General features: G+C 37.3%; 3 protein-coding genes across 4 annotated transcripts in view; 1 reads left to right on the forward strand and 2 right to left on the reverse strand.

Moving 5' to 3' along the window:
- The window catches only part of LOC134826332 (dynein light chain Tctex-type protein 2B-like), a 60222-nt gene that overhangs the window by 8458 nt on the left and 35267 nt on the right, over positions 1 to 16497 (forward strand). The window lies entirely within an intron of this gene.
- Positions 218 to 3872, reverse strand: LOC134826363 (nucleolar MIF4G domain-containing protein 1-like). The gene is given in 3 exon segments (XM_063838707.1): positions 218 to 1855; positions 1858 to 2659; positions 3782 to 3872. Coding segments are annotated over 2 exon segments (2346 nt in total). The 5' UTR covers positions 2657 to 2659; positions 3782 to 3872; the 3' UTR covers positions 218 to 308.
- Positions 4410 to 12796, reverse strand: LOC134811963 (uncharacterized). Of its 2 annotated transcripts, none has more exons than XM_063819131.1 (2): positions 7687 to 12796; positions 4410 to 4686 (listed from the first exon to the last, which is right to left on the reverse strand). In XM_063819131.1, exon 1 carries the CDS (start codon positions 9795 to 9797, stop codon positions 8025 to 8027), a length of 1773 nt encoding a protein of 590 aa, XP_063675201.1. In that variant the 5' UTR covers positions 9798 to 12796; the 3' UTR covers positions 4410 to 4686; positions 7687 to 8024. The 2 variants fall into 2 exon arrangements, with proteins under 2 accessions (XP_063675201.1, XP_063675202.1); XM_063819132.1 differs by having other exon boundaries at positions 4410 to 4804; positions 7677 to 12796.

The following is a 16497-nucleotide window of genomic DNA, read 5'->3' on the forward strand; positions in this document are numbered from 1 at the left end:
ACGGACATCCTGATTTATATTTGATTGATCAGTATTGAAAATAAGGTTATATGCAATAGAGTTCAGCAAGAGTAGAGAACTGGTAAAGATGTAATCAATGCAGACGAACATATAGTAACCAATCAAACATCACAATTTAACAAAACGCAGTTAAAATCATGGTAATCGTTCGTTCAGCTAGGATAATAGACAGAAACACATCATGGGTAAAAATAAAATAAATTATTGGATTCTTAGAGAATAACATTTGAATAAAAGCTACTCAGTGACTTAATAAATTATCTGTCCGTCGACCCAGTCACACGAAATCAAAAGCACTTCAAAGCAATTCTAAGATTCTTCTTCTCCTCTGCATTTAACTCAGGTTTAAGGAAATGTTTCAGAAACACTTTGATCCCATTTTTAAGATTGTCTAGAGGTAACGGTTGTAAACGTCCAAATATTTCAGTTATCAGAACCTCTGATACATTCAAAATCTTACGGAATAATTCTTTGAAAAAGTCAACATCATCAGTGCCAATCTCTGCAAAATTTACGATTTTAAGAACTGATAATGAAATAGTTTTGTTTGAGATCAAGGATGACAAAAGTAAAATAAAGTTCCTAGTTTTGGTAGCATTCAGAGACTTCAGATCCTTCAACCTGTCCCAAATTGAAAACTGCATGGTTATCTGATAATTCTTACTATGTTCACAAAACTTCTTGATAACATTGACATAGTAAGGATTGAAAGTCTTACACTTCAAAGCACATAGAACAGTCACATAAATGATCTCTCGCTCTTGCTTGTCCTTGACATTGAGTTTCATCATCTTCACAAAGCAATGCTCGTAGTCCTCTGAGGACATCAAAACACAGAAAACATTCCGTCTAACCTCTGTGTTCATGTGGTTCTTCTTAGCAAGTGCCAGCAACTTACTATCAAACTCCACCTGTTTCACCTTTCTATTCTCTTCCAACCCGGTCCAAGCGGCCCCTATAACCCACCACCTTCCTTTAGTTTTAGCGTCCAGCAGGTCTCTTAATGTGACTTGGAGGTTGTTTGGAGCTTGTTTTACTGCAGCTTTGTACGCTTTCTGGATCTCAGTAATATCAGATTTGTCGTAGTTTGGAATTTTGTTGACGTTGTTGTTCTTCACTGCGGTTAGTGTTTCGACAAACCAAATGAATCGCGATGATTTTTCTTTGATTTTGGCACCAGTTTCATTGACAATCTGAACAATGTCTTTCAGTGCTTGAGGATCATCTTTGCGGATATCGAGCCCGACAGATTTGAAGATGTAAAGCAGAACTTCTAAATCAGCCTCAGTAAAAGATTTCAACAGAGTTCTAATGATTTCAAATATCAAGTTGCAGGACACGACTTTCAAAGCATATAGAAAGCAAATCATCGAAACAATGTTGTTGAGCAGTTTTCCGTGTCTTTCAGTCATCTCTTCGGTAAGTTTCTCAGCTAGATCCTCAAGCAATGGACTAACAAACTCGGGACCAATATTAGCCGTCATACAAGCGATGAGTAATATGTGCTCAGCACACAACCTAGCGGGCATGATGGTGTTGATGAGGAGTGACCGGGAGACAGCCTCTAGGATTGCCCTGTTCACTTCTCCTCGGGGGTAGTCTTGATACACGAGTTCAACGTCGGTTAAAATCTGTTTGATGTTTGAGGTAGAGACTTTGTTGACGTAACCTCGTATTTTCCTTTTCAAGATAGCGTTAGGATCAAGGTTTCTAAGGTGAGGTGGTAAATATGTTGTGGGGGCAGGGGTTTCAACCTTCGTTATAGATGAATTTGTTTCCTCTTCGTTATTAAGAGCATCACCTTCTGCGTCTTTCTCGACGTTAGTTTCTGCTTCATCTTGCAATCCTCATCAGAGAATTCTTCATCTTCTGGAGGTATTTCTTCAGCATCTTCTTCTCCTCCTGACATGGGAGTGTCCTCATCAAACCCACCTTCCTCATCCATAGAAAACTCTTCATCAACCTGATCCTCCTCACCGAAATCATCAAAATCAGAATCATCATCTTCACCTTCGTCAGGTTTCTTGGTTTCATCGCCAGAGTCATCAAGATCTTTAAATAAGTCGTCAGCAGCAGATTCCGCTAGCTCTTTTTGCTTCTCCTTTTTCTTGCTGTCGTCTTTGAAATGCAAGACATAGCCTAGACCATCTGCATCTATTGACTTGGGTGTTATGTCGTCTCCTTTCTTTCTAAAACCCAAGCGTTTACCCATATCTTTAATAACTCTATCCTCTTTCTTATTGGCAACCTCGGCTTCTTCTGGAGTCATTTTACTGCTTCCAGCAGATTTGTAAATCATGTCTTGTTTAGACTGTAACGACTGAATATTCTCTCTGCTGACGACTAAGGTCTTTTTGGGTTTATTCTTTTTCTCTTTGCTCACCTTATCATTATTATTGACTGCTTTGCCAGGCTCCCCAGCTTCAGGAAGTTGTGCTCCTGCTTTCAGGAGAATGTGTGTTATCCTTTTCTCCTTCTTAGCTTCTTTCTTAAGCTTTCTTTCCTTTTTTCTGTCTAGTTGAAACTTAGGTTTGCCGATTCTTTGACCAGATCGGTTCTTTTGCTTTTCTCCGCCAACAAGACTAGCAATACTGCCCGCAAACCTCTCCATGTTAGCTTGTCTCTTCCGCACCATTTTCTGAAATGAAGAAGTGTGAAACAAGGTTTGCCTTCCTGTTCATAATATCTACATAATATCTTCAATTAGTTCAATGAAATATATTCGAAATCGTCGTATATAAGTTAAACAAGGATCTGAAACTACTAGGTTCCGTACAGACTCAACTCTGCACCCGTGTCAATATGTTCATTATATGCAAGCCTCTTGATTTATAATCACCGAGTCTAGTAATTGTTTAAGAGAGTTCTCTGGCAGTTACGAAACTCGAGAGACTGTGGGATACTGAAGGGAAAGGAAGCAGTTCTAACGAGCTCTTCTCAAACACAAGGATATATTCTTGTGAACTCGGCTAGTATATATGAAACATTTGTCATGGAGTTGTAGAGGGAGTTATGTGCCTCGCCGGGCTAAAGTAGTGGATGACCTTGCTGTACGGCAAGTTAAACAAGGATCTGAAACTACTAGGTTCCGTACAGACTCAACTCTGCACCCGTGTCAATATGTTCATTATATGCAAGCCTCTTGATTTATAAGCCAATATTTAATCCAATCCGAAAATTGCGTTTAAAATATTTGTGCTTAATTTGACCTTTCGATTCCTTAGTTGAGAAAACCGGCCACTCCCTGATCTTGAGGTTTGGTACAGTGGTTCCTTAGACAATTATCCTCATTTATTATGTGACCGATTTTTTTTTATTTGACTCGGTTCTCGAATTATGAGGTTAACCAGCTAAATTTTCCGAATTTTTGACATGGTTAACCTCATAATTCAAGAACCGAGTCAAATAACAAAAATCGCTCACATAATAAATGAGGATAATTGTCTAAGGAACCACTGTACCAAACCTCAAGATCAGGGATTGGCCGGTTTTCTAAACTAAGATATCGAAAGGTCAAAAAAGTTACAGCCGTTTAAAGATCCAGTTCAACATGTAATTACAGGTAAACCTCAAAATTTAGCGTGCGATATCTCAGGAACGCAAGGTCAGATTTTGATCTGGTTTTTTTCTTCTTGTTCGTCTCCAGCAGCTATTATCAAATATGTGAAAACTAGAAAAGTGCCATTTACCCCCCCCCCCCTCTGGCCTTAACACGATAATTGATTCAAAACATTAAGGTAACTAGTAGTGGAAATAATACCGTTCTTATCTAATTCTGCTTGCTTTTGTAGACGGTCAGCTAACTTTTTCTGGTAACGGTCGATGTCGCGAACAGCACCTGTCTTTAATTTCTGAAGAAATGAGGTGTAATAATCAAAATTAAATGTAGCACATTCGGCCCACAGCCAGACCCAATACATCATGACAGTCAATAGAGGTCCACAAATTTGGAACAACTTTATCTGCCATATCAGTAATAACTGAACTACACAAGGGTTAAGTTTAACTGCTAAAGTTTATCTCCAGAAACTCGTCTAAATAGAATCTGTAAGTTACAGAAGACAAATGGTAGTCAGTGTAGTACCTTTTTATCTGATCTCTCAGTGATGTAGACGTATCCACTGAACGTGAGGAAGAATGCTGAGCAGCCGAAGAAGATCACGTGAGAATGTCGGAGACCCATTTATCAAACATTTAGACTTCAATTTTATAAATTAGAGGTTAACAGGTCAGCTGATCATAATTCATAAACACAAAAACAAATTTATAAATTGTATTAGAAATTAGACACATTTTCGAGAAGTAAAAAGAGTGAGTAAAACTACAATCAGACACTCAGCGGAGATGCTGGTACTGGTCAGATGGTCACTTATTAATGAGAAGGAGTGCTCAGTGAAGTGGCGAACATTTCCACGTTTTGGAATTTCTTTTGATTAATGGCAAACTGGGCGAAATCGAAACACGTCAATGTTTCATCATTATAAACCGTCTAAGATTGTGTTGGGCTGTAATTCAATAATCCTGATGTGGAAACTGTCTTAAAACTTTAAAATAATCAATATCAGATTGGCCTCCATTTATTTCTCAGGAGGTAATCAAATCTGGTTAAGAGTTCACTTGTAAATCAACTTCGTAAGCGGACGATAAATCGTAAAATCAATACAACTACTCCAGTAGCAGGCAGGGGTTGAGTGTGCACTTCATTGCATAGAGTTTTTTGCTACTAAATCGGGTTAAATAGGTCATTGGTAACTCAAATCACCGAGGGGCACAATTTGTATCGCTATTCCCAGTCCTACAGGGCGAAATTTCTAAATTGCCCTCAGTCGCAAATTTGGGATTTTTGTATCTCGGCTTCTAAAAGACTTAGAGACTTGAATATTGGCTCAAAATAACTGCAATAGCCTTATTTATATACAAGTTATGAAGCAATATAAGGTCTCAAGTGCCTAGTTGTAAAGATATTAACGAAAAACTGTTTTTTGGCTCATCGCAGCCTGAATTACCGGATTATTTTTGTATCTCGAGCTACAAAGGTCGCAGAAACTTCTCTGATATTGAAAAATATTCGCACTGAAGCACTGAGCACATTTATATAAGACTTATGAATTATTATATGCTCTAAAATGCTTATCTGTAGAGATATTAGCAAAAATCGGTAATTTTGGCTATACCAATTCAAATTTGGTAATTCGTTTTGTCTTTTTGTTGCAAATTTTCACGTTGCAATTTTCAAGATGCGGTTTGTGGCTATCGATAGGGCTTTATATGCTATTGTATGGTTTTGATACGATCCTTCAGCACCTGACATAGGCAATAGGGGTCACAAACCCTGAAATTTCAGGAACTGCGTGCAGTGGCCGAGATTAATATTTGATAATTACTTGAACTCTTGACTCACATACATCTTTTCAACGGTTAGTTGGACATCTTAAGCCAGTATTTAACGTTCAGTAAAACTTTTGATGTATTTGTAGCTCAGGTGATGTGCCCCATAACCTCACGCCTGAGTGACAGTGGGCCTTATCGATCATGAGCCACAAATCACAATGACTTTGGGCCTCAGTGACAAGGGCATTCGTACTCTTGGCTTAAATTGGCTCTTTGTTAGTATCATCAATCAGGTTTATAACTTCTATAGAAGTTAGATATAGATATATATCTATATCTATATCAGATGATATAGATATCATCTGCCGGTCCAGTGTCCACCTGTCTCTTTGAGATTCATTATTACTTCAAGTTCAGTCATTTCGCTTCTGTTTAACTGTAGGCGTAATAAGGGACTTCAGTCCAGCAATATCTCTAGATTTAGCAATATCTGGTTTCGCTATTAATTGTGTTCAACAAGCAAGTTTGTAAGTTTTCAGTCCTACTGCCCAAAAATATTGGCCCCCAGATCACTGGTAATGCTGGAGTACTGGTATAATGCACATTGCACATGTGGTAATGCTGATTTTTGCTTAACATAGCTCTTTTTAAAAATTTTAAGTTCGTTTTCAGCAGTCTTCTCTATCATACTGGCCTTTATCTATACAAATATAATCTTGATCCTGGGCTCTACAGGTTACCGAATGTCCATCTCAGCATATATACAACTTAAATTGAGTCATAAATTAGATTTATGTGGGGCACAGAGTCACTGAGGGACAGGTATCGTTGGGCCCGAAGTTCTAGGACCCAAAGTTGCAGGTGCCACAGGTCCTGGGGCTTACAATAATTGGGGCACGAGGTTGGTAGACATTCGATAACCTGTAGAGCCCAGGTTCAAGATTATATTTAGAGATAAAGGAGGTGAATCTGTTTTTATGCCAGTATGACAGGGAAAAGTCCTGCTGAAAAAGGAACTTAAAAAAGAGCTATGTTAAGCAAAAAATCAGCATTACCATGTACAATGTGCATTACCAGTACTCCAGCATTACCAGTGATCTGGGGGCCAATATTTTGGGGCAGTAGGACTGAAAACTTACAATCTTGCTTGTTGAACACAATTAATAGCGAAACCAGATATTGCTAAATCTAGAGATATTGCTGGACTGAAGTCCCTTATTACGCCTACAGTTAAACAGAAGCGAAATGACTGAACTTGAAGTAATAATGAATCTCAAAGAGACAGGTGGACACTGGACCGGCAGATGATATCTATATCATCTGATATAGATATAGATATATATCTATATCTAACTTCTATAGAAGTTATAAACCTGATTGATGATACTAACAAAGAGCCAATTTAAGCCAAGAGTACGAATGCCCTTGTCACTGAGGCCCAAAGTCATTGTGATTTGTGGCTCATGATCGATAAGGCCCACTGTCACTCAGGCGTGAGGTTATGGGGCACATCACCTGAGCTACAAATACATCAAAAGTTTTACTGAACGTTAAATACTGGCTTAAGATGTCCAACTAACCGTTGAAAAGATGTATGTGAGTCAAGAGTTCAAGTAATTATCAAATATTAATCTCGGCCACTGCACGCAGTTCCTGAAATTTCAGGGTTTGTGACCCCTATTGCCTATGTCAGGTGCTGAAGGATCGTATCAAAACCATACAATAGCATATAAAGCCCTATCGATAGCCACAAACCGCATCTTGAAAATTGCAACGTGAAAATTTGCAACAAAAAGACAAAACGAATTACCAAATTTGAATTGGTATAGCCAAAATTACCGATTTTTGCTAATATCTCTACAGATAAGCATTTTAGAGCATATAATAATTCATAAGTCTTATATAAATGTGCTCAGTGCTTCAGTGCGAATATTTTTCAATATCAGAGAAGTTTCTGCGACCTTTGTAGCTCGAGATACAAAAATGATCCGGTAATTCAGGCTGCGATGAGCCAAAAAACAGTTTTTCGTGAATATCTTTAAAACTAGGCACTTGAGACCTTATATTGCTTCATAACCTGTATATAAATAAGGCTATTGCGGTTATTTTAAGCTAATGTTCAAGTCTCTAAGTCTTTTAGAAGCCGAGATACAAAAATCCCAAATTTGCGACTGAGGGCAATTTAGAAATTTCGCCCTGTAGGACTGGGACTAGCGATTCAAATTGTGCCCCTCGGTGATTTGAGTTACCAATGACCTATTTAACCCGATTCAGTAGCAAAAAACTCTATGCAGTGAAGTGCACACTCAACCCCTGCCTGCTACTGGAGTAAACAGGCAAATCCAAAAAAATATTCGGTCCTATACTAACCAGCTTAATCGTTGTGGTTTTATATACAAAAATATTACATTTTTAATCAAAACTTATGGGCACTAAAAATCTGCATGCATTTAATCATCTAGTTAAGTCAACAAACTATGACGATGACATCAATTGTACCTCCAGATGGCTTTGAGTCTATTGATCATTGTTTGAAAGTGCTGTGTCATGTAGTTCGTTGTAGGGTCTAGTTTTAGTGAATTTAATGTCGAACTTTTCCTGTCATGATGCGTGTCTGTATTGTATAACAGAGAGTGACGTCACAGTGTGACAGCCCTCACAACGCAGCTCAACTACGCTGATAAAGTGCTCGATTCTGATCCAAAATAAACAACAATACTTATCTCAGGAGGAGTACCAAATCTAAGATTACTATTATATGTCAGGACACCGTGTCTTGACGGCGGGAGCATTTCCTTATCAGCAAAACCAAGAAAACGGTACCGAACATAACTCACGTAATCTGATGGTGGACGCCCACCCTCGCTAAATGCAAATAACATGTTCGCTCCCCAACACCAGTATGTAGACGTTGCATCTTTACATGGTTTACCGTACCATGTTATCGGTGTGTCTTTGTGGTAATTACCACTTGATTTTATATCAAGAGCTAGATGGAAATCTCCGAACCCAGAAGATGTTTCTTCGTGAAAATGTAGGTCATCAGGGTAGAGATCAGGATCAGTAACAAGCTGTATATTGAAAGAATCATCTTGTTCACCCGAAGCAGCAGTAACACGCAGGATGAAGCCGCAGTGCCCCTCTCTTTGACAGTCAAATCTACCCAATCTATCCTGTTTGAATTTAAACTTGATGTCGTGATCTCTACTAAATAGTGCATCAGGTGTGTATTCAGAGGTAGAAACGATACGATTATAGCTGAGCTTATTTTCAGTTACCATGTGGACATTCTTTAGTATCTTAGCAGTGAAACCACCATATACCGGATTATTCTTGTATTCCGTATCAATGTACTCACGAGGTAAAGGATCCCAACCTCTACTTTTCATAATATCAGAAAACTTAGTCACAAATTGGTTTGTGATTGTAACAAATGGATTGTTTGTTGGAAAAAGGGATTTATAAAACAACCAGCAGAAAACAGCATCGTAGAAAATGTAGCTGTTTGTAACGAGCGGAGATTCTTCTAAGAAAGTTGCAAGAGTTTTCAGATCATTAATATCTTGTAACTGCTGAAAATTGTGGAATGAGTAAGGAACATACTCTGCCTTTTTTAACACTACTTTACTTTCAGATGAAGCACTATAGAACCGTTTGAGAAGTCCAACAATCAACTTGAAATCCTCTTTTGATGGATTGTCAATACTCTCCAATTTCTCAATTAATTCCAGATACAAAGGCTTGTGAGCTGCTTCACGCGATGAAAATGTTACATTCTCCAATATGCATCGAGTGTTGGGATCAATAACACAATTGTTATTTTCCAGGTGATTTACTAGAACTTGTATCAGAATGTATTCCTCTTTTCCTGTCATCTCGATTATCACATCAAGAGTTGTTGAAGGGCAAGATGAAATGTCACTGAGATACTTTGTTACAAAAGTTTTAGTGCAAGTTATCAGAGATGTAAACTTTGTGATAACTAATTCAACAAAGTTTCTCTTTTTTAGTGTAATGAACATGAACATTGCCTCTTCAAACACAAACAGTTGCTCAGTATAGTTGTTCACATTCACAGTTTCTGTTAAAGATTTGAAGTATTTGTAGCATCTGTCAACAATCCAAGCAACATCAAAAACATGGCCCATTTTGTTCACTTCACGAAAATTAGACCTTGAGATCTTCTTTACGTCCCCAGAATATGAAGCCTCAAGAAAACATTGAACTGCATCTTTGGAGAAATCTTGTACTTCAATAGTGGATTGGAAAAGATTTGTAGTTAAATTCTCAATAACTGGGCTGTTGTAAGAGATTATCATAGAGTTGGCTAGAAGTTCTTCTCCACTTTCAAGTAGAAACTTGAGATTACTGTGAGATGGAGATCCAAGATATTGGACCCCGAAATCCATGGGTACCTGTACTTTGGGGATTATCACCGTCATCATAGCAGGCTACACCTGGAGATATATTATGAGCTATTGATAAAATAATCGTTATTTGAATCATTTAAATTCGCTCCAAAATCCTATGTTCACTTTTAAATTAGCAAATGGGGCATCGTATCTGCCCATGTTAAATGGGCGAACCCCATTGCACATGAATTGAGCATAACTCGATGATTTATTATAATTTGATTTTAAAAGTGACAGATGCTTTCTAAATTCTACAATCAACACTTGCAAAGAGTATCATCAAGAAACAACTCATGAATTGAAAAAGAACGGAAATTTTGTGTCACAAAATTAGCATACAACGAATACCTAAAAAGAGCATCCAATACCGACAAATCTAATCTTTTAAATTGTTACTGTTTAGTAAAATATACTATTGTAATAGATGCTTACAATTTGCATGCACTGAATTAATAAATTTTAATAACAAATCGATAAAAAACAATTTCAAAAGAAGAAAATAAAGATTAACTAAGACTGTTTAGCTGTTTTTATGATAAATGCTAAATCACAAAACTAATAAAATTGATCTCACAGTGCATGCACCCCTGAGAGTCGAGCTTGCTCGTTGATTAGTGGACTAAAAACATTAATATTATGTGTTAATGGTACATTCACAGGACTACACATTACAAAACGATAACTCGCCTCTCCATCAGACATAAATGCTAAATCAATAATTAAGATAAACAAAGGTTAAAAAGCGTTACATTGAGCCATTAAAATAATATAGTCATAGAACTAACAACTGTATAACTAATAATGGGTAAAAGAAACATTATCCAAATCCTTCACAGACACAAAATTATCATTACTATTGTATTGACAAAATTAATAAAGATAGAAAGTACTAAGATCACGATACCACAGCGCTGGTTTTTAGTGTATTGGTCACTGTTTAGTGTCAGTGGTGTGTAGTGTTTATCATGTTCTATAGTACACAGTTGATTGAAGACACTAGTTTTACTGCAGTTAACATCAGAGTTTCCCCTCTATGTGTCCGTATTGTATAACAGAGTGACACAGCTCAGTATTAGCAGCAGTATTTTCCTTATCCTCCCTGTTATCAGAGTTAATGTCTTTAATAGTTCCTTCAACCACTCTGATCAACTGCTCGCTTTTGAGCTAAAGTAAACAACAATACTTATCCTAGAAGAAGAACTAAGGTAACGGATCTGTTTAAACTTCACGTCTCCCGTCGGTGAATATCCTTCGCAATAACGGCCATTAAAAAACTGGTTTGCCCCCCAATACCAGTATCTGGAGGTTGTATCTTTACACGGTTTACCGTACCATGTTATCGGCATATCCTTCATATTTTAAAACCAACAACATCTATATCTAGAGCTAGGTGAAAATCCCCTATCACAGAGGATGTTTCTTCGTGAAAATGTAGATCATCAGGGTAGAGGTCAGGATCAGTAACAAGCTGTATATTAAACGAATCATCTTGTTTATCCGAAGCAGCAGTAACACGCAGGATGAAACCACAGTGCCCCTCTCTTTGACAGTCAAATGCACTCTGTTTATATTGAAACTTGATGTCGTGATCTCTCCTAAATAGTTCATCAGGTGTGTATTGAGAGGTAGAGACGATACGCTTATAGCTGAGCTTATTTTCAGTTACCATGTGGACATTCTTTAGTATCTTAGCAGTGAAACCACCATATACCGGATTATTCTTGTATTCCGTATCAATGTACTCACGAGGTAAAGGATCCCAACCTCTACTTGTCATAATATCAGAAAACTTAGTCACAAATTGGTTTGTGATTGTAACAAATGGATTGTTTGTTGGAAAAAGGGATTTATCAAACAACCAGCAGAAAACAGCATCGTAGAAAATGTAGCTGTTTGTAACGAGCGGAGATTTTTCTAAGAAAGTTGCAAGAGTGTTCAGATCATTAATATCTTGCAACTGTTGAAAATTATGGAATAAGTAAGGAACAGACCCTGCCTTTTTTACCACTACTTGACTTTCAGATGAAGCACTATAGAACCGTTTGAGAAGTCCAACAATCAACTTGAAATCCTCTTTTGATGGATTGTCAATACTCTCCAATTTCTCAATTAATTCCAGATACAAAGGCTTGTGAGCTGCTTCACGCGATGAAAATGTTACATTCTCCAATATGCATCGAGTGTTGGGATCAATAACACAATTGTTATTTTCCAGGTGATTTACTAGAACTTGTATCAAAATGTATTCCTCTTTTCCTGTCATCTCGATTATCACATCAAGAGTTGTTGAAGAGCAAGATGAAATGTCACTGAGATACTTTGTTACAAAATGTTCAGTGCACGTGGTCAGGGATGTAAACTTTGTGATAACTAATTCAACAAAGTTTCTCTTTTTTAGTGTAATGAACATGAACATTGCCTCTTCAAACACAAACAGTTGCTCAGTATAGTTATTCACATTCACAGTTTCTGTTAAAGATTTGAAGTATTTGTAGCATCTGTCAACAATCCAAGCAACATCAAAAACATGGCCCATTTTGTTCACTTCACGAAAATTAGACCTTGAGATCTTCTTTACGTCCCCAGAATATGAAGCCTCAAGAAAACATTGAACTGCATCTTTGGAGAAATCTTGTACTTCAATAGTGGATTGGAAAAGATTTGTAGTTAAATTCTCAATAACTGGGCTGTTGTAAGAGATTATCATAGAGTTGGCTAGAAGTTCTTCTCCACTTTCAAGTAGAAACTTGAGATTACTGTGAGATGGAGATCCAAGATATTGGACCCCGAAATCCATGGGTACCTGTACTTTGGGGATTATCACCGTCATCATAGCAGGCTACACCTGGAGATATATTATGAGCTATTGATAAAATAATCGTTATTTGAATCATTATTCGCTCCAAAATATCTTATATCTTTGATCACTATTACTAGCAGATGGGGTATTGCCCATGTTATGTCAGAATTGGCCCTTAAATATTGCACATGAATGCATAACTCAATGATTTCTAATTCGATTTCAAAGTGATAAATGCTTCATACAATTATAGTAAGTCAATGCTTGCAACAGGAGGTGACCGGGAATCCCGGTACCGGGATTGGCAATTTTGAGCTATCCCGGTCCCGGTCCCGGTCCCGGTCAACCGAGTCAAGTCACATTTTTCATCCCGGTCGCGGTCCCGGTCCCGGTCAAATGCTGATTTATGATCCCGGTCCCGGTCCCGGTTAATTCAGGATTCTTGGTCCCAGTCCCGGTCCCGGTCCCGGTCAATCACTCAAATTTGCCGGGATTTTGACCGGGATCTTTTACATAATTTCATTCACTGTGATTTTAAGTTTTTACTTTCATTCATTGTGAATTTCATCTTTAAACAACCTCTGAGCCAAATAAAACAATGGTTAAAATTGCTAAACAAGTTTAGGTAACTAGGGGGGGAGCCAAGTGGATATTTGTAGATATTTGTAGATTAGGTAATGTAGAATGGATAATCCACGAAAAAAGTGGATGACATTCTACAAATTTATACATTTATCTCCAAAAATTCAGTAGAATTTCTGGGCACATATTTGAGATTACATTTTTTGTAGATAAATGTAGATATTTGTAGATTATTGTCAATGGATAATTCACGAAAATTCTACAAATTCTACAAATTTATACATTTATCTCCAAAAATTCAGTAGAATTTCTGGGCATATATTTGAGATATACATTTTTTGTAGATAAATGTAGATATTTGTAGATTATTGTAATGGATAATTCACGAAAAAAGTGGATGACATTATCCAAATATCTACAAATATCCACTTGGCTCCCCCCTAACTAATATCGTTACATAACTCATAAGTGCAAACTAACGTCAAGTTTTCAACTCGGGCTACGCCCAATTGTCAATTGGAATTGGAGAATGAAACTGTTGGATAATTTGAGGGATCATTGATTGAGGAATGAGCGTGAACTTGAGTAATCAGTACATGAACATTATTGGTGTAGTACATTAGGCCCATGCCCCATATTGACGGTTTTTTAAAAGTTTTTTCTAATTTAATATTCTAGTTATTACTTATTCAAATTGTTCAATTATAATGTAAATGAAAGTTGCAGCTTTCAATATGAGAATAACAGTTTTGGTCCCGGTCATCCCGGTCATCCCGGTCAAATCCCGGTCAAATCCCGGTCATCCCGGTAAAATTGGATTGTTGGTCCCGGTCCCGGTCCCGGTAAGATAGAAATCCCAGAAATTATTGGTCCCGGTCCCGGTCCCGGTCACGGTAAATTGATAATCTCAGTCCCGGTCCCGGTCCCGGTCAAGTCACATTTTGTATCCCGGTCCCGGTCCCGGTTCCGGTCAGGCCTAAAATCATGTCCCGGTCACCTCCTGGCTTGCAATGAATGTCATCAAGAAACAACTTACAAACTGAAGAAGAAGAGAGATTTTGTTTTACAAAAATGAGCATACAACGAATACCTCAAAAGACTATAAGAGCATCCAATACCAACAAATTTAATCTTAATCAAATTATTACTGTTTCATTAAAATATACAGTATTAAATAGATGCTTACAATTTGTAAAAAATCGATAAAAACAATTTTAAAATAAAAAACAAAGATTACGTAACTAAGATAAGCTAACTAAAGAAGCGTTTTATGATAAATGATGAATCACATAACTAATTGAATTGATCTCACAGTGCATGCACCCTTGGGAGTCGAGCTTACTCGTTGATTAGTGGATTGAAAAATTCGTGTATGAATGGTAGATTCACACTACTGCACATCGACAACTCGCCTCTCCATCAGACATAAATGCTCAATCAATAATTAAGATAAACAAAGGTTAAAAAGCGTTACATTGGAGCCATTAAAATAATATAGTCATATAACTATTAATAACGATTAATGGGTAAAAGAAACATTATCCAAACCCTTCACAGACACAAAATTATCATTACTATTGTATTGACGAAATTGATAAAGACATAAAGTACTAAGATCACGATACCACAGCGCTGGTTTTTAGTGTATTGATCAGTGTTAAGGGGGCATACCCCAAAACAGTGGTTTGTGCCGTCCAGACCAAATGACCTCATAGGCAGTTCAGTGACCTTCTAGCGCACCGTTTCCACACCAAAAAAAATTATTTTGAGAATTCCCATTTTTGTAATCGAGCATTTCCTGGTTAAGAGTGCAATTTTCGGAAAAAATTATTTTGTGGTTGAGACGCTATAAGTTAATTATTTCTTGCGGTATCGGGTTGAAATTTTGCGTGATTTTTTATCTGCAAAGCCAAAAAATCACATTTTCTCCCATAACTTCAAAGGGAAGCATTTTAGGGTGTTTTGTTGTTCATAACTCATATATAAATGTGCTAGTTGCGGTTATTTTGCACACTTCAAAAAGTCACTAGCACATTCCTATCAAAATTTTAGAAAAATCAGTAAATATTAAAAACGAAAAATGTGCCTAAATTTGTTGTTTGGCTTTGAGGTCCAATAGATCAGAAGGTGAATGAGTAAAAACATTTTTGAGGGCATCAAAAACTGCGCCAGAATTCAGAGAACAATTTGATGTCAAGCATCAAATAATCCGATCTTCCCTGACTGACTTTTTGTTAAAATAAGCCTGAAAAGGACAATTTTAGCTTTTTGACTTTAAAAATTCATAACACACCAGCCTTTTTGGATACGATATCAAGATTTTACACACACCTTGACATAGATGTGAATAAACGGCGAGCAAAATTTCAACCCGATACCGCAAGAAATAATTAACTTATAGCGTCTCAACCACAAAATAATTTTTTCCGAAAATTGCACTCTTAACCAGGAAATGCTCGATTACAAAAATGGGAATTCTCAAAATAATTTTTTCTGGTGTGGAAACGGTGCGCTAGAAGGTCACTGAACTGCCTATGAGGTCATTAGGTCTGGACAGATTTGGGGTATGCCCCCTTAAGTATCAGTGGTGTGTAGTGTTTATCATGTTCTATAATAGTACACAGTTTATTGAAGATACCAGTTTTACTGCAGTTAACGTCAGAGTTTCCCCTCTATGTGTCCGTATTGTATAACAGAGTGACACAGCTCAGTATTAGCAGCAGTATTTTCCTTATCCTCCCTGTTATCAGAGTTATTGTCTTTAATTAGTTCCTTCAAACACTCTGATCAACTGCTCGCTTTTGAGCTAAGGTAAACAACCAGTCTTATCTTAGAAGAAGACATAAGGTAACGGATCCGTTTAAACTTCACGTCTCCCGTCGGTGAATATCCTTTGTGATGAGTGCCATTATAAAACTGGTTTGACCCCCAATACCAGTATCTGGAGGTTGTATCTTTACACGGTTTACCGTACCATGTTATCGGCTAATCCTTCCTATTATAACTATCTGTATGTATATCTAGAGCCAGGTGAAAATCCCCTATCACAGAAGATGTTTCTTCGTGAAAATGTAGATCATCAGGGTAGAGGTCAGGATCAGTAACAAGCTGTATATTGAAAGAATCATCTTGTTCACCCGAAGCAGCAGTAACACGCAGGATGAAGCCACAGTGCCCCTCTCTTTGACAGTCAAATCTACCCAATCTATCCTGTTTAAATTTAAACTTGATGTCGTGATCTCTACTAAATAGTGCATCAGGTGTGTATTCAGAGGTAGAAACGATACGATTATAGCTGAGCTTATTTTCAGTTACCATGTGGACACTCTTTAGTATCTTAGCAGTGAAACC

Source organism: Bolinopsis microptera, chromosome 2, assembly GCF_026151205.1.
Source record: "Bolinopsis microptera isolate Bmic1 chromosome 2, MBARI_Bmic_1.0, whole genome shotgun sequence".
NCBI classification, from domain to species: Eukaryota; Metazoa; Ctenophora; class Tentaculata; order Lobata; family Bolinopsidae; genus Bolinopsis; species Bolinopsis microptera.

Coding starts and splice junctions, on each gene's coding strand:
- LOC134811963 (XM_063819131.1), bottom strand. CDS start 9,797: ATGATGACGGTGATAATCCCCAAAGTACAGGTACCCATGGATTTCGGG.